Source organism: Berghia stephanieae, chromosome 1, assembly GCF_034508935.2.
Source record: "Berghia stephanieae isolate SIO BIC M18660-M18661 chromosome 1, UCSD_Bste_1.3, whole genome shotgun sequence".
Classification (NCBI taxonomy): Eukaryota; Metazoa; Mollusca; class Gastropoda; order Nudibranchia; family Aeolidiidae; genus Berghia; species Berghia stephanieae.
This window is the reverse complement of record NC_088360.1, coordinates 38462872-38482058: the sequence shown is the minus strand read 5'-3', so window position 1 is coordinate 38482058 and position 19187 is coordinate 38462872. Positions and strand designations below refer to the sequence as shown.

The following is a 19187-nucleotide window of genomic DNA, read 5'->3' as shown; positions in this document are numbered from 1 at the left end:
TATTAATTATCATAAAAATTTTAATAATGAGAAGATTGATAAACGCTGACTTTAACGACGAAAAGTTAGATGTCCAGGATCTGTCAAAATATTCACGTTTATTTTTATTATTATTACCCAATATCATTATTATTATTATTATATCAGTTAAACAACACTCGCCTAAAATTAAGTCAGCACAAGAATAAAGGAAGTTGTGAGTTTGTCAGACCCAAATCTGATTAGCATTTTAAACTCATAGAGAGAGGGAATATTTAAAAAAACAACAAAAAAAAACATATAATATATATGTAAGTAGGAGTTGTAGTATTAGTAGTAGTAGTAGTAGTAGTAGTAGTAGTAGTAGTAGTAGTAGTAGTAGTAGTAGTATAGTAGTAGTAGTAGTAGTAGTAAGTAGTAGTAGTAGTAGTAGTAGTAGTAGTAGTAGTAGTAGTAGTAGTAACAGTAGAGCAGCAGTAGTAGCAACAGTAGTAATAGTAAGTAGTAGTAGTAGTAGTAGTAGTAGTAGTAGTAGTAGTAGTAGTAACAGTAGCAGCAGCAGTAGTAGCAACAGTAGTAATAGTAGTAGTAGTAGTAGTAGTAGTAGTAGTAGTAGTAGTAGTAGTAACAGTAGCAGCAGTAGTAGTAGCAACAGTAGTAATAGTAGTAGTAGTAGTAGTAGTAGTAGTAGTAGTAACAGTAGTAGTAGTAGTAGTAGTAGTAGTAGTAGTAGTAGTAGTAATAGTAGTAGCAGTAGTAATAATAGTAGTAGTAGTAGTAGTAAGTGTAGTAGTAGTAGTAGTAGTAGTAGTAGTAGTAGTAGTAGTAGTAGTAGTAGTAGTAGTAGTAGTAGTAGTAGTAGTAGTAGTAGTAGTAGTAGTAGTTGGTGTTCACATTTTAAAGGTTATTTTAAAACAAAACGATAATAAACAAAATAAACAATACAAAAAAATAAATAAAAACAATAACAACAAAAAAACAAATACGCCTCTTTACAAGACTTTTTCAGCAAGAAAAATGAAATATCCATTGCGACATCTCCAGGTAAGGGTTTGTTTGTGAAATAGGAGAGTCACGATTTTGATGGTAAGTAATGATTGTGTGAGCAAGCAGATTGTTTAGGTTTCTATGTCAATAAAGTGGGTAAGGATTATCTTTAATTGAGTGCTGTTAAGGAAATTGCTCACTTGCTTTGTCTGTTTTGTTTTTAAGGATTTAACGTCGCTTGCAACACTTAGAGTACATTTCAGTAAAAAGGAAGAAAATGGGATAATAATAGAAAAATATAGATTTACAATTGAAAGCACACAAGAAAAAGTAAGAGAAGGAGGAATGGTTTAAATAGGAAACAGATGTAGATTCCAAGAGCAAACTAAGGCTCATCCAGATAAGCACTGGATTCCACTAAAAGGGAAACACTCAAATGTTTACATACCATTATATATTCAATACAAAAAAATGTAACAGTACATAAGAGAGAGATGATTTTACAAGGAAAAGAAATATCATCTCCCAAAAATAACACAATATATTTGTTTCCCTCTTAGTCAAGGACTCCAGTCAGGGCCAGGACAAAACTTAGTAATCCCATTCCAATGTTTGTCTTTAAGAGTTTTATGGCGCTTGCAAGACCTTAAGGTCATATCAGCGCCAGTAAAAAAGAAAGAGAATTGAATAGTAAAAAGTTCCATAATTACAATTAAAGCACCCGAGAACAGGTGAAAAAAAGGGGAATTGGTTCAAGTTGGAAACAGATGTAGACTCCAAGAGCACACTATCAAAGTACTTGGTTTGAGATCACCTAAAAGTCTCATCCAGACACAAGCACAGGTCCTTACTAAGAAAAAAACGCTCAAATGTTTACAAATCATATATAATGTGTAAACAAAACATAATACAGTGCATAACAGAGAGATGATTTACAAGACAAAAAATATCATCTCCCAAAACTCTCACTATACATTTGACTGTTTCCCTCCCAGCTCGGGTATCTGGCAAAGGCCAGGACAATTCCAAGTAATCTCATCCAAGGACAAAGACAGAAAGCAAGTTGGAAAACAGAAAAGGAGGGATAGAAGACAGTAAGTGCCTCCCTGCTCACTTTGGGAGGTCAGGAACCCTACCCAGAATGCCATTCCCAGCCAAAGATAGACAGCAAACTCAGAAAACAAATAGGGGATTGAAGACACAGCTAGTGAATCCTGTCTGCTATAGGAAGCAAAAAAAAACCCCTCTCAGTCTCACTTGTTTTGGCTGGCAAAAAAAGTACTGATTTGTTGAAAGGACACAACTCACATGTGACCTGAACTATTTACAATCTATTAGAATAATTATGAAGGGAACGCATCTGGCTGGCAAAAAAAAAATTAATTAATTAAAAACAAAACAAAATGGGAAAAAAACAAAGAACAAAACAAAACCTCTATGAAATAATAAGATACCCCTAACCCTAACCTCCAGTCCAGGGGATTTTTTTGTTGTTGTTATCTCAAAACTATTGATAATTTATGTCATTATAACAGGATTCATGCAATGAGTTAATTACTTAATTAATCTTTTAAGTAACCACGCATTAAATTGCATGCTTCATTAATAAGGTCAGGTCTACCTGAACATAGCAATTTATGAATCTGCTAAGCGAAAGAGTTATGATCTCATTGTGGAGATAGAAAACCTTCCAAACCAACAGAAAAAAAAATCCTCCAATGCAACAATGATAAATAAGTTCAAGATAGTAATAAGTAAACTTGTAATTATGTACATAAAATACCATATACATTTTATCAGTACAAATTGACTAAAGAAAAACGAGAAACAAATATAACCAATATTTAAAAATTAATCAAAAATATGTCATGATGTCACAGAATAAATTTTATAGAAAACAATACCAAAACCTTACTTTGATTCCACTGTACAATTATTAAGAGAAATAAAGTGCATCTTATTACACAGGCCTGACCATTTCATATTTCACACAAGTCATAATCAATAACAACAGCTAAACAAAAAAGAAAAACAAAACAAACAAAAAATAAATAAAAACAATCAAATAAACTACAAAGAAATATATCATCGCTTTGATCAATATCTATTTTATCCGATTATGCTTTAATTCTAAGGGTTTTACGGCGCTTGAAACACATTTAGGTTGTATCAGCGCCAGTAAAAAGGAAGAAAATGGGATAGTAAAATGTTCTAGTTTGTTTTTGTTTTTAAGGGTTTTACGGCGTTTGCAACACATTATCAGCGCCGGTAAACAGGAAGAAAATGGGATAGTAAAAAGTTCTAGAATTACAATAAAGCATCCAAGAAAAGGGAAGACAAAGGGGAATTGGTTCAAATAAGAAACAGGTGTAGATTCCAAAAGCACACTATCAAAGTACTTAGTTTGAAATCACTAAAAGTCTCATCCAGACACAAGCACAAGTCCCCGCTAAGAGGAATACACTCAAATGATTTACAAATCATACATAATATAAAGAAACATAATGCAGTGCATAGGAGAGAGATGATTTACAAGGAAAAATATATCATCTCCCAAAACTCTAACTAAACATTTGACTGTTTCCCTCCCAGCCAAGGTTTCCGGCCAGGGCCTAGACAAAACCAAGTAATCCCATTCCAAGACAAAGATAGAAAGCATGTTGGAAAACAGATATAGGTGGGAAGAAGACACAGTAAGTACCTCCCTGCCCACTATGGAAGGTAAGGAACCCCACCCAGTAAAATGTTCTAGAATTACAATTAAAGCACCCAAGAAAAAGTAAGACATAGGGGAACCGGATGTACCCCCCCCCCCCCTGCCTACTATGGAAAAAAAATTCTTTTTAATACACAGGAGGATAATATTCAAGTATAAAATAGTGAAAATGACTGATGAGTGGCCCAGGTGAGAGGCTAAACAAAAACAAACAATTCAATTCCAGGACACAGGAAGAAAGCTTTACAGAAAGGGATGGCAAGAAGGGAAATAGATACTATCAAAAGAAGCAGCAACCACCCTTAACTCGCTTTAACTTTAAATGAGTGAACAAATGGAGTGAATGGATTTGTGCCACCTGAACATTGTCATGTTGCATTTTCAATATAATATGCTGCACTCAGCAAGACCCAAGTCTTTTCCCATATTGCCAAATTGTAAAGGGTATAAATCATGCCCAAAAAGATTAATACATTTTAATATCATTATAAAAAGAAAGTGGAATAATCAGCGGTGTATCAATTAATTCGTGACATGCTCCCTTCAGTCTAACACTCTCTTCTCAATTTTGATTTTTAAATAAAGAAACCAAAAAACCCTATAACTAAAAAAAAAAGTGGAAACTAAGAAGATGAAAAAAAAAAAGCTGTATACAAAACCTGCCAATCGACAAAGAATAGATCACCTCCTAAAATGGTATTGGTCATTTTGGGGAGGGGGATTATGACTCGAGTAGCGAGGCTGCGGAGGTTGATACTGCTGTTGGTGCTGAATAGGATATTGTGGATGTTGTGGTTGTTGTGGCGGTGGCGGCATTTGTTGTTGATGGAGTTGGTGGTTGTACTGAACATTCGCATATGGCTGATGATGATGCTGCAGAGGATAATGCTGTTGTTGCAATTGTTGTTGTTGTTGTTGATAATGAGTCTCCTGTGGGTAGAAGCCTCCACCACTACCATAAGGATGATGGGCATTGTGGTGGGTGGGGGCAGCAGGTGCATTATGTTGGCCGTAGTAATGGTAAGGGTCTGGACCAAGGGCAGCAGGTGCAGCTGGTGCAGCCGGTACAGCAGACACTGGAGCAGATGCTTTGGGCCCAGTGCCAGATGATGGCATTTGGAAGCTATTGTAATTACTTGGAGTCTGCTGTTTGAGAAATTCCTCATAAGCTTCCTCCATTTCAAAGCCCATTCCTGGATCTTGCTTATAGCCATCGCTGAGGATTGCAACATAGTTAGCTTTCAGTCAAGTAAAAGAAAATATTATAATAGTGAATGCAGAATAAAAACCAAACAAAATTATATCACCATTCAGATTTTCCACCTCAAATCAAAACAAATAACCAATATGATAAAAATTATATTCAAGACTAATGTTTCAAAATATATATATATATCGTACAGGTACATTATATAACAGTAAAATTAGCGTGGATAAAAAATAGAATGCAAGAAATCAAATAATTAATACATGGCAAAAATCCTCTGATATATCAGTCACAACAAATTATTTGTTTCTCAATCCTAACATATGTGACAATTTTATTTTTTTATTCAATATTCAGTGCTAATGGTGACAAAAAGGGAAAAAGGAGGAAAATTATAAATGGTTTTCTTTACGCCACATGTTTACTTCACTAACCCCCACTTTTAGAGCCATTGAGATGATAAACTACTCTAGCTATCTTCTGGATAATGGGGAAACTGGAACAGTTTGGACCATCACACATCAAATCTCTCAAAAGCCAGAAAATTTGATTGAGAAAAATGAGTTTTTTTATAGGAGGATATTCCTCCTCTGACACAAAAATCGCGGATTTCCGCGGATCCGAGGAAAACCATCAGCACTGCAATATACTCAGATAACCGGGTCACTGATAGCTCAATTGGAAGAGCACTCCCAATAAAATAATCTAATTAAATAATCTCAGTCTTTCTTTTTCTGCTATGATCCTAATTTTTTTGCTAAGCCAGCTTTAGTAACAGTGTAGGTTCAAAAGAATATTCAAACACCATTTTTAGGTCTGCTTACCATGTCAAATATATTGAGTTGGGGATTTCCCATCTTTTTAGAGTTCATCACTACTACCTGGAAACCGGTACATTACAATAGAGGAAATAGATCTAGTCACAGTTAAAACAGATTGCAGTAAGGCTTTGGGTCAGAAAAACTGTAATCAAGCCAAACCTCCCTGATTTTTATGCTGGACGTGATTTTCTTTTCCTTTCTTTCTTTTTTTTTTTAATGAGTGATGTTTTCAAAGGGAGGTGTGTGGGAGGATTATTGTAATATTGTGACTTCAAAGTGATAAAGCACTTTCGGTAATTTGATTGTTTATGTCAAAAGGACAATAACTCAGGAAAAAAAATCAAATATAACAGCGATAAAACAAAGAGTAATATTCTTTTTTTTCCCCCATTATAATAAACAATATGGTAATCAGTTTTATTATGTTGTTTTTTTTTTTGTTTTTTCTGTTTTTTGTGGTAAGCCTTTTTTTTTTGGGGGGGTCATATAATTGGATGAGAAGACATACCTATAGTTGCATAATTTTGGGTTTGTGCCTGAATAATTATAAGCACTTTTTGTTTTTGTGTGCTCAATTCTGCGTGGCCAGGAATTTTAACCTTGCATGGCTTGTTAAAAGATGCAATTTGATTCAATTGGATGAACTAATAATGAATTCTAAAGAGGCATAAATTTCCACTATGAATTTTTAATAAAGGCAACAAAAAACAAATTTTTACAAGATAATGAATTTAAACAAGTTTTCTAAATTTTTGGCATTGACACCTTTCCAAGCACTGATTACTTACTACTGGTATGACTGCCATGCCAAGAAATCAGCTTCCTCCTCTTCCGTCAACAAATGGCTCCCTGATTCTTCTGCTTCTTTTCCAGGTGAGTCATAGTAAACTGTACCTTGGTCCTCTTGACCAGCCTCGTAATACTGCCAAGGATAGAATGAGAAATACTAAATAAATTACATGAAAACATTGAATGTACTGAACAAAAGTTTTTAATGCTATGTGACATGTGCATAACATTTTTTAAAAACCACATCTAATCTGACAGAGAATTTTCTAATGTTGTGTACACGTCACACTGTCTTTCTTATATAAAAAAAAGCCATTTAAGCGATTAAACATGGTACTGCTTAAAGTATGTTTGTGAAATATATCTATATGGATCCTGTTGCCAATGATAAGTAAACTTTGAAGTCTATTCTGGTTATGTGTTTGAGTGACTGCCTCAAGTCTGCATATGGTGTGGCTTTCCATAGGCTGAAAATCATAATCCTGTCTACTATGTCGTAATCCATATTTGGATAATGATATAATTCAAACACAAGTTTGATGTTTGTTTTTATAAAGCTTTTCAGGGTTTTTCAGCGCTTACAACACTTTTAGGTCATTTCAACATCTGTAAATAGGAAAATGATAGCTGAAAAGTTACAGATCTGAAGTTAAAAGCACCAAAAAAAAAAAAGAAAAAAAAAAAAAGAAAACAAAAGAAAAGAAAGGGGACTGGTTCAAATAGGAAACAGAAGATTTCGCAAGCAATTCATCAATATGTCTATTTTGACATTACCTAAAATTCCCATCAAGGCACAAAAAACGATCCTCCTATGAAGATACACTCGAATTCATAAAAAGCACAATATATCAAAAACTAATAACTTTAGGGTTACATAACAGAGAAACAATTTACAAGGAAAAAACAATTATTTCTCAAAAAAAAAAAAAAGAAAATAACTCATTTGACCATGTTCTTAAGCGGAGACCACTGTATCTCTTCATCTGAAACTTTGACATGCATAAAACATCAAAACTAAACTCAGGCCTGTAAATGGTTGGTGAAAAAATTGTCGGAACTTTTTGAACACGAAAATAGACACAACAGGACAAAAATATGGACACAACACAAATATGACACGTGAATTGACTAGTCAAATCAGGTCACTTTCCCCTACTTATTTATAACGAGGTCCTTATTTTATGGTACCAAAAAAAAAATTCCAATTATTTGAGGGTCCAGGTCTGAGTTAGTTGTAAAATGAAAGGAAGAGAACAATTCCTACCCTTTTGAAGGATGTGTATCTCGTGCTTGACACCGAGGAAGCTGCGTATCTTCGCTCCTGTTTGTGTTAAATGTTTACGCTGATTCTTTCGTTTATTTGGATTAATTCTTATAGAAGAAGAAGTAGAAGAAGAAGAAGAAGAAGAAGAAGAAGAAGAAGAAGAAGAAGAAGAAGAAGAAGAAGAAGAAGAAGAAGAAGAAGAAGAAGAAGAAGAAGAAGAAGAAGAAGAAGAAGAAGAAGAGGAAGAAGAAGATGACGACGACGACGACGACGAAGAAGAAGAAGAGGAGGTGGTGCGGCCGTGTGAGAGTTTTCAAAGAAGAATATATATTTCGAAGAAAAATAATTATTTCGCATTATTTTATTCCGTCTCACATCCGGACGGAACCAAAGAAATATAGAGACTGAGAAATAAGAACCGGAGATATGCATGTGTGTCGGTAGCAAAATAAAGAGAAACCATCCGGTCCGGTTCGACACACTTCTTTGCGTGCGTTATTTACTGACTAGGTGTGTGTGTGAAGACGACTCACGCGAACTTCGCGACCCACTCTCACTGGCTGTGGCCAGGCAGTGAATACATCAACGTCTAGCGGAGAGTGTAGGTGGCATGATAATATTTTAGCTAACTGATAAACGGCAAGTTTTGTTTGGTCTTTGATGCGACAAATGAAGAGTTTTTTGTTTTGTTTTTTTTTTTAAGTCGGCATTTGAAATGGAATAAAATCTATTTTTTTTTTGAGAAACGAAATAAAACTCTTTAATTTTCTTTTTTATTGGTTCTGTTCTTTGACGTTACGAATTTCATTTTTACTATTATTATTTTTTTTAATATTAGCACTTAAGAGCAAAATCGTACTGTCTGAAATCCGACAATAGATGGAAGATTTACAGGCCTGTAAACTGACAAAGAAGTGGGATAGGAAAAAGGAGGAGCGAGATTATTGAAAGAAAAACCGACCCACCGAATTTTGAGCATAAGGATTGTAGGCAGTACTGGTGGCAGCAGGCAAGGATGTCTCCCAGTCATCATCTTTCAACTTGACTATTTTATCCACATGAAATTTGGCATTCCTGAGAATACAAATGAAGGATCAAATACCATTTTTTCTAGTGAAATATGTCTTCAGTGAAATTGAGAAATGGCTTAACCTACATATCTGGGAAATTAAGTTTATGCTTTTATATAGCGCAATACCCACTAAATGTGCTCAAACGCTTTACAAGGGGTCCCTAGCTAACAGCAACACTTAACATGTAGAACGAGACATGACGTCTGTTAGGCAATATTGCAATATTTTTTTTTTCGGACAGAGAAAACGCTGAAAACAAACAAAACACTCTAAATCATATTTTATGTCCTCTAAATAAAAGGTGTGCCAGAATCACAAAGAGTAACAGAGGAAATGTGCAATAGTTGAAGTAGCAAAATGGTAAAACTGAATGCTGAAAGTTCTCTTGCTCAAAAATATTGGTTATGTTAGTATTTGATTCCTTTCATGTAATGCACACCAGACAAAACATTTTTTTCTTCTGAACGCATGCAATTTCTTATCATAAATGCCTCACACAATTTTAAAGGGATGTAAAAGACAAGTTTGGGTTTTTCTTTAATATTTTTACTTTTTACTCATTTGACTTTTCTCCAGTCCACAAATTAATATTTGTTTTTTGTTCTAAAAGGTTTTTTATGTGCCTCCACACATTAAGGTTATTTCAGCTTCAGTAAAAAGGAAGAGGATGGGATAGTATAAAGTCTATATTTATTAAAAACACACGAGAATAAGGGGAATAAATACGGGAACCAATATAGATTCCAAGAACACATCATCAGTAAACTAAGGCTAGTGATGATGATGTAATGATGGTGGTTGTAGTAGTGGTGGCAGTGAAAATGATGTGGTGGTTAGAGGGTGGAGGGGTATCCTTGGAACAATTTGACCTCACCGACAGAAGTTGCCCGTAACCTGGAATATCAAGCTCCAGACCAGATATTTTTTTCCGGTGAAACCGGAGTTTTCGCATCACTGCAAGGCATAAAATCCTAAGAGCAATTATATCTTTTTAATTTTAAGTAGCTAGAAGCAGAAATAAAAATAGATATAGATTACATATTACCTCAACTAATTGCCTGGCAATGAATTTGAGATTTTGTACAGTATTGGACTGTGTGATATACTCTTTGAAGAAAAGCAACCAATATTTTCTTAACTCACTACCCTAACACCGACTATACCCGAAGTTTACCCGGGTTACTTTTATCCCATGCCTATTTATTACATTTTTACGAGACAAATTATAGGCGTAGAATCAAAGCTAATGTTTTTTAGTTTTTGCATGTTAATGATTGTTGAATAAAACTATGTACATGCTCAATTTTAATATAATTTGCCAATTTTGAAAAGTAGCAAACATCTCTAGGATTGAGTAAGTTAAGACTGCGAGTTGAACTAGTGTTTATTGTAGTGCAAAATCTGGTCCTACTTAAATGTCAGCAACATGACCAACAGGTGATTATAGACCTATTTACTACTTTGACTAAGATCAAATGAGAATATCCTTGAACTGGTAAAAAAAAATTTTTAATAGGAATATGAATAAATCAAGACCTACTCGGATATTTTTGCCTGAGTTGGCAATGTTCTCAGACTGTCAAATAAACCCTCAAAATGGACACACTGGTCAGGAATGCTTTTCACTACGTCTTCAATCAGGGAGCCTGATAACTGTTGTAAGAAAAAAAAAATTAGATCAATATGATACACATTATTCAAATCTTAAAATCAAATTAAAGAAAAACTAGTTAAAAAGCAAAAATTAGGAAAAACAATGGAGATTCTATCCCTACATTTCGAAATAAGAACAAAAATTGGGGACTCTGGAGCTAAATCTGTAAAAAGTCAACCTAACTTTTTAATACAGTCCATAAAATGTAATTTAAAACCGCCTCCCTTATCCCCCTCACAACTTTTTATATTCTATTCACACAGCAATGAATGAAGAATCTGAGTCTAATTCAATAGAGGGAAAGAACTGTGTTGTAGACGAACATCATCCCTAGAAGAATTTCCTTTTCAGTCTCATGGTACGATTGACAAATTAAAGTTGTATCAGCAATAGTAAATACATGTCAAGTACTTATGAGGAAAAGAAATATTCCCTCATAACAATGCATTCATCTTAGACCGTGGGCTGGCAGTTTGGGATTTTTGTACACCCATATTTTCTTAAAGAGTACCCAGAGAAGTGTTAAAAAATCGATGTTAGCCACTTTGCAAGTGTAGCCTTTACAGAGTTATCGCCCCTGAAAGGTCACGTGGTGCAGAAAAATTAGACAAGGACTAACAAACTTTGAATGTTGATAACTTTGCCAATTTTTGTTGTAGAGCCTTAATATTGGTTTCAAAAGAAAGCCTGAAAGTTATTTTATACGTCCATATTAAAAATATGGTACTGAAAACATTATCTTTTAAAATATCGACGTTAAAAGGTCGAAAAATTTTTTTTTTTTGCGATTTTAAACATCTGTCAAACTTTTTAAAACAAAAACTATAAACAATTTTATATGTCTTTAAAAACAAAAGTTGTAGAGAGTGCAATGTACAAAGTATATGCCAAATTTGGAAGTATTCGAAGAAGTCGTTACGGAGTTGGCGCTTATTTAAGGTCAAAATAGACCTAAAATTGTCCAAAATTGACTATTTAAGAATTTATGTAAACATAGTCTTGTAGCATCTCAAATAAAAGATCTCGGTGAGTGGAGTGCAGATATGAACATTATAATCACATGATATTTTATCTTATGTATGTTAGTGACACTACAAAGCACAATTAAGCAAGAACGACTTAATAGATCGATAGAAGATGACATTTTCTATTGTGTCACCAATGGGCGCTGGAAGATCATCATTGCCTTTTTCACCCTGGGTCAGGGTATAGGCCACAGACAAACAGTTTCCATCCTTCTCTATCCTGAGCCAACTTTTTTATCTCATTCCAGGTCTTACCACTTCTCTGTATATCAGCTTCTTTAATTCTTCTCCATGTTCCTCGTGGCCTTCCCCTTGATCTTCTGCCCTGAGGGTTCCAGTCCAATACTTTCTTTGTTATAGTTGAGTCATTCTTTCTAAGCGTGTGTCCAATCCACCTCCATCGTCTTCTTCCTATATCCTCTCCCACTGGTTTCTGCTGTGTTCTTTTCCATACTTCTTCATTTTTTATTCTATCCATCCATTTTATTCTGAGTAGCTTATGCATGCACCTGTTTACAAAAATCTGTACCCTCCTTATACATGCCTGTGATGCGTTCCAAGTTTCACATCCATACAGTAGGACAGACTTCACGTTTGAGTTGACAAGTCTTAGCTTTAGTTGAAGGGAGATATCTTTAGTTCTCCAAACTCTGTTCAAAGATGTGAATGCAGCCTGTGCCTTTCCTATTCGTGCTTTCACCTCTGCTTCCGTGCCTCCATCCTTGTCAATTATACTTCCGAGATAGCAGAAAGTGTCTATATCTTCGAGTTCCTGATCTTTTACTTTGATCTGCTCCCTTTGACGCGTACCTATCCTCAAGACCTTTGACTTTGCAGGGTGTATTCTTAGACCAATTAATTCCGAGAGGCTGTTTATAATTGTGGTTTTTGCTTGCATCTGGTCCTGGGTGTGGGACAAAAGAGCCAGATCATCTGCAAAATCCAGATCATCCAACTGTGTCCAGGGGGTCCACTGTATCCCATTTCTTCTCCCTTTGGAGGTTTCCTTCATTAGCCAATCAATGGCAAGGATGAACAGGAATGGAGAGAGCAAGCATCCCTGCTTGACACCAGTCTTAATTTCAAAGCTGTCAGTAAGCTGATCTTCATGTACAACCCTGCAACTTGATCTTTCATACATTTCCTTAATGAGGTTTACTATCTTTTCAGGGAGTCCATAATGTGCCAGAATTTTCCACAATGTTGCTCTGTCAATACTGTCGAAAGCCTTCTCGTAATCCAGAAAGTTGACAATAAGAGGAGAGTTCCATTCTATAGACTGTTCCACTATGACTCGCAGAGAGGCAATCTGGTCGGTGGTTGAACGGTTTTTTCCGAAAATCTGCCTGTTCGTCCCGCAGTTTAGCATCTGTTGCATTCTTCATTCTCTCTAAAATAATACGGTTGAAAACCTTTCCTGGGATAGAAAGAAGAGTGATGCCTCGATAATTATTACAATTACTGAGGTCCCCTTTCTTTGGAAGCTTGATAAGATGTCCTTCCTTCCAATCCTTTGGGAATATCCCGTCATTCCAGATTCTCTCAAATAGTGGGTGCAGGGCCTCAGCATTTCTTTCCGCATCAACTTTTAGAGCCTCCGGTGGAATCTGGTCTGGTCCAGCAGCTTTCCCCCTTTTCATCTTGTTAATGGCACCCACAATCTCTGCTATCGATGGTGGATCACAGCTAATTGGTAGCTCATTCCTTGCAGGCAAAATTTCTGGCTGGTTGTCTGGTGGTGGTCTGTTCAGAAGGCAGTTGAAATGTTCCCTCCATCGTTCAGATTGAGCCTCTTTTCCAAAAATAGTTTTCCCATCTTTGTCTTTGACTGGTACCTCTGGTTTCCCATATTTTCCAGCAAGTGTCTTGGTAGTTTGATAAAGGATCCTCATGTGTCCTCCAGTCGCTGCTGCTTCTGCTTTCTCTGCAAGTCTGTTCATGAATGCTTCCTTGTCTTTCTTCACAGATCTTTTGACTTCCTTAGCTATGGCTCGATACTGCTCTTGTGAATCCAGTCTTGAAGCCCTTGTTCGGCTTGAATTCACTTGTTCCTTCCTTGTTCTCCTCTTTTCAATAAGGTCCAACGTGGTTGGACTTATCCATTCTTTATGTTCCGATTTCTTTACCCCCAATACCTCGTGGCAAGTTGTTATGTAGACTTCCTTGATCTTTGCCCAATGTGACTCTACATCTATGTCCTCCTCGAGCTCAGTTAGAGGTTGGAATCTATTACTCAATTGTAGTTTGAATTCCTCATTCTTTTCCCCATCAAGTGCATTCACCTCGAATTTTCTTCTTGTATGTGATCTGGCCCCGTGTTTTCTGAGTCGGAGCTTAAGCTTTGCCAATAGCAGGTGGTGGTCTGATCCAACATCTGCCCCTCTCCGTACTGTCACATCTTCCAATGAACGTCTGAATCTACGAGAGATACAAAAATGATCAATCTGATTCTCTGTCATACCATCTGGTGAGACCCAAGTTGCTTTGTGGATCCTCTTATCGGGAACACTGATCCTCCAATCACCAAACTGTTGAATGCACAGAAATTTGCAAATCTCTCACCATTATCATTCATTTCTCCCATGCCATGACGTCCCATGATACCTTCATAGCCTACGTTATCCTGTCCCACTTTTGCATTAGCATCTCCCATCAATATGTTGATGTCTTTCCTTGGCAACTTGTCAATGACTTGTTGTAGCAGACCATAAAATGTATCTTTGTCCTCATCTGTTGCATCATTTGTTGGGGCATAGATCTGTACAATGTTCATGCTGATCTTCTTACTCCGTGTTGTAAAGGACGCCATGATGATCCTTTCTCCGCATTGTTCCTATCCTCTCAGTGACTTCTGGGCAAACTTGCTTAGAATTATTCCTACTCCCTGTGTATGAATCCCGTCCCCTCTCCCTTGAATATAAAATCTTCTCCCCAGACTTGAGGTGTTTCTGTCCGGATTGTATCCAGTGGGTTTCGCTTACTCCAAGTATATGCAGCCTGTATCTTCTCATCTCAGTCACAACTTGAGAGCTTTTTCCTGCTTCATACATGGTGTGAACGTTCCACGACGCAATTCGAAGCTGCTTGTTTGGCGAAGACGTCATTGGGTCAGCAGAGTCCTTTCGGCTTTGTCTGTTGTCCTTCATAAATTCTGTAATTCCAGAAACTCTTCGGTCGCCCAAGCTAAAAAAAGGATTTGGTTTGTCTGTCTGTGTTTCTGTAACGGTTTGAGTTTAACGGAAAGGGGTGTTAACCCTTTGCCAACCCCCAACCTGGAGGACCAGGTGACTCAAAGATGGGGGAATCACACACCATTAGTCGCCTTTTACGACACGCTGGCTTGGCGTTGGGCTATTCTTGACCCTCTCAGTTGAGGGACCCCGGACACCACACGGGGTGCGCTGGAAGATGCCCAAGCATATACTGCTGGGTGTATCAGTAAGACACCTTACAGGTAATGCACAACTCATTCAATAATTGAACAGATTTGGACACACTATTTTTTCATATTCAGCAATTCTGGAAATCGAAACTGCCATTTGTGATAGCATTACCAACTCCAGCAACATTCTTCCTCAGCAAATCAAAACAGAGAACAACCTTGTAACTAACTTCTGCTGGGATAACTTTGACCTAGCTGAGGAAACATTATCTGGTTCAGACACAACACATACGACACACGGGATAGTGATTCAGGAAGTAAGAGAAAAGCCTAACGAGGAAGTGACCAATGAAAAAGAAATTGATGGCTGCCAGACAGACACGGGTCAAACAACCGTTACACAGAGTAAAAGGCGATCCATGAATTACCAACCCAAAGATTTACCACCGTGTTTCTTAAAGCAAAAAAAACAGAACCAACCATACCGACACTTGAAATATGTGTACCATGTTCTGTACTAGGTGAAGTTCCACTGTCAGATCTCCTGTGGATGTTTTGTAGATCCTTCTTCTTCTTCTTCTTCGTTCCTCTGATGGACATCTATGGCTGCAGTCCGATATCTGCTATGAAGTCTGTGGTCCGCTTTAGGTCCTCAGCCTCACCATAGAGCTTTGTGTTGAGTGTTGTAGGGGTGACCCAGTGGTTCGAACGTTGCACGTTGTATAATGGGCAATCCATAAGCACATGTAAAGTGGTTTCATGGTCGGTTCCACATGGGCAATAAGGGGTTGTTCCAATACCTAGCTTTGTAAACATATGTCCTCTTAGTCTATTGTGTCCTGTTCGGAGGCGGAATAGAGTGACTTGGCTACTTCGCTAAATGGCATGGATTGGATCCTGCTTGTTGTGTTCTAGGTGTGTAGATCCAATCTAGAAGGATTGAGAGGGAAAGTTCCTGGCTGGCAAGGATGGGTTTCTGCTTTGGGAAAACTCATGCAAGGGACAGGTTTTGAAGAAATTATCATAGAATCTGGCATCTGTGCAAGTGGTTCTATGAACAAAGTGATGAGTGGAAAGCACTATAATAGAGCACTGAGAGTTCACGTATTGATGTTAGAGGCTCTAGAGAGATGTTTATTTAAACAGCTTGAGCAGCATACCAACTCCAACATTCTCATTAAATCTGTGAAAAAAGAATCAGTGAGTCCATGCTCTTCATGGACGAAAATAGTCTCGAGTGTGCATCAGAGAATGAAGACTTCAAAGATTTGTGGATGCGATACTCACACTTTAGGGAAGGAGTTCATCAGGGACGTCTTGGAAAAACAGTCCAATTTTGGATTAAGTATATGGATAAAGTTTGGCTGTTGCTAAAATTTCTACAAGACACAAAGACCAACAACTTCATTGTTCATGTCCAGTGCCTTCAGGAACTATGTCCCTTATTCTTTGCAATGGACCATCAGAATTATGCTAGATACGTGTCAGCATACCTCATGTCTCTGACCAATCTTTCCCATTCACATCCAGGTGCTGATGAGTTGCTGAAAAACTGGGGCTTCAGTGTTTCTCGATCACACATTCCAGCATCAAGAACAGCTGTAGACATGTCGATCGAGCAGACTATCAATCGGCAAGCAAAATCTAAAGGAGGGATTATTGGCTTCAGCAGAAATATGCCTGCATATTATAGCTGGTGTCTTACCAGACCCACAAGAGTTGAGTATTTAAATGCCACTCTCGAACAAGCCAACATGAATAAGGAAGACACCTCCATTCATAAAGAAGACCATCAAAAATATGGGAAAGTGAGGCTGCTATTCAGCGTGTGTATTCTGCAGTGAACAGATTCATAAATCCCTTTGATAATGACTAAAAGGAATCTTTAATAATATGTTTATCTTCAGGGATGAGAGCAGCAGAAAATATTTCTGATGATCTTTTGTCTGTTGACCAAAAGGGCCAGGAACAATTTAATGAATTTGTTCAAAAACGTCTGGTGGAGAAAGAACATTCCTTTCACAAGCCCATAAAAAAGACATCTCTGAAGACGTTTCATAACGACCATAAAACTGTCACTGTAAAACCATCAAAACAACAAAGTGTACAGATCGCTGCACAGAGAAAAATTTTTGAGCACTTATTGATGGTCAGTACACATCATGACTTGGATCTGCAAAAAGTGTTGGCATATCCTCTAAGTCCAATCCCATGGGCCCTTGCAACACCAGATGGACTTCCAACAAAAACAGACAAAAGTGCATTGATGCATAAATTAGAAAATCCTGTCGCTCTTGTTGATGTCACAAACAATACGAATACATGCAAAGAAGTTGTAATTGATGGAAATGCTCTGGTTCTTTCCCTAAAAAGTATTCCGGAAACTTTTGGCCAGCTGTCAGAAAAGATCTTTCAACTTTTACCCTCAGCTAAACGTATTCATTTTGTGACAGATTCGTATAACACAAAATCCATCAAATCTCTTGAACAGACCAGAAGACGCTCCAGTCAGACAAAACCCTTGTTATTGCGGGGACTATCTACAAAAACGCCAAGAGATTGGAAGTCTTTTCTATCTAATGATGACAACAAGAAAAATCTCATCAACCTTATTCAAAAGTCATGGGAGGATGATACAAAGGCAAGGAAATACTGTTTGTATCAGAAGAACAGTGCACTTGCTTGAGAGTAGAGATGGAGTAACAACAGAAGCCACCATCGTACACTCATTGTGTTCATCACATGAAGAAGCATTAAACATCATTGTTTTCATGCAGCCAAGAGTGATTGTGTTGAAATTATTGTTCACTCTCCAGATACAGATGTCTTTCTACTGATGATGTACTTTGCCACTGAAATTTCAAAGCCGCTGTTTTTATGGACTGGAACAGGACATATCTCTATTATCTCAGATGCATGACACAAGTTTGATTCGTGCAATTTTGGGATTTCATGCTTTTACAGGATGTGACACCACTAGTGCATTCATTTGAAGAAGAAAAATTAAGCCATTGAAAATCATGAAGGCAAAACCACAGTTTCTTCTTGCATTCGAGGCTCTTGGTGTGAATGAAATTGTGGATTCTAAGCTTCTGGATGACTTGGAACAGCTTGTTTGCTTTATCTACAATAAAAATACTTATTCTGATGTGAACAAATTGCATTTTGATATGGTTCGTCAACAGTTCCACACAGGGTCTGGAAATATTCTGTCAAACTCTGTTGGAATTGATTTTAGCCTGCCGATTCACTCTTCAAATGCACATCATGCGTGTGAATTATCAGACACTTCTTTGGAAGAAATCCAATATCTCATTTCCAAATCTGCCACCTCCTGAGGATCATGGCTGGAGGGTGACTACTGATGGAGATCTAGAATGCAACTGGTGTGCTGGAGACATTGTTCCACAAGATCTGGTGGATATGTCAACTGATCAGCCAGATGATAGTGAAGATGATGTTTTCAAAACCCTTTCAGCTGATGAATTTGACAGTGACAACAGTGAGGAAGAAACGAGTGACAGTGACAGTGACAGCGAAGAGGAAAAAGATTACCCAGCTTCTGCAGCTGAGTTGGTGGAGCAAAGTACATCTTGAACTAAGCCTGTCATGTCATATGCTGCCATTGGTAAAATGTACGTTTTACACTGATTTTAACACTTTAGAGACTTTTATGTCCTAAATAATGAGGAAAATTATTTTAATGAAATAACTATATTCTGCTAATGGAGAGCTTTAATTTGATATGCAACATGAATATATTTACTCAATTTTGAAAAAAAAAATGTTCACGGGCTTTCTGTATTTTGGGCATTAAATGACTTCCCATTCAAAAACTATCACTTCAGATGCTTTCAAATTTGGCATGTACGTTAAGTTACAGTACATCTACATTTTCATTTATTTAGAGCATATTGAACTATTCATTTTTCAGTTGTTATTCTTAAAAATAGAGATTGAAAAACACAAAAAAATTGCTTTTTGACCGTTTGTCATGGATTTCATTCAAGACAAAAATCTTGAAACCTTAATATCGTAACTTATGTTTAAGGTATAGACTGTGGCCTTTCATTTGGAATCGATTTGAATGTTCTAGAGCTAAAACTAAAAAAGTTATGAATATTTTAAATTGGTTGGTACTTTTTTTGCACCACGTGACCTTTCAGGGACAATAACTCTGTTAAGGCGACACTTGCCAAGTGGCTAACATGCTCAGATCACTTCCTTAGGAGGTTGCCTAACATAAAAAAGTAGTGGTATAAAATCCCAAGGGGGGGGGGGGGGGGGGGG

At 37.0% G+C, this 19187-nt stretch overlaps 1 protein-coding gene across 1 annotated transcript in view; it reads right to left on the bottom strand.

Moving 5' to 3' along the window:
- Window positions 1–463: 463 nt before the first annotated feature.
- LOC144973960 (uncharacterized) overlaps window positions 464–19187 on the bottom strand; it is a 28809-nt gene continuing 10085 nt past the window's right edge. Inside the window, exons 10-13 of the mRNA XM_078916853.1 lie at window positions 10377–10489; window positions 8729–8837; window positions 6499–6632; window positions 464–4898 (exon numbers count right to left, since the gene is read on the bottom strand). Of these exons, the coding sequence (XP_078772979.1) occupies window positions 4364–4898; window positions 6499–6632; window positions 8729–8837; window positions 10377–10489 (891 nt within the window). The 3' untranslated portion in view covers window positions 464–4363. The remainder of the gene's footprint in view (window positions 4899–6498; window positions 6633–8728; window positions 8838–10376; window positions 10490–19187) is intronic.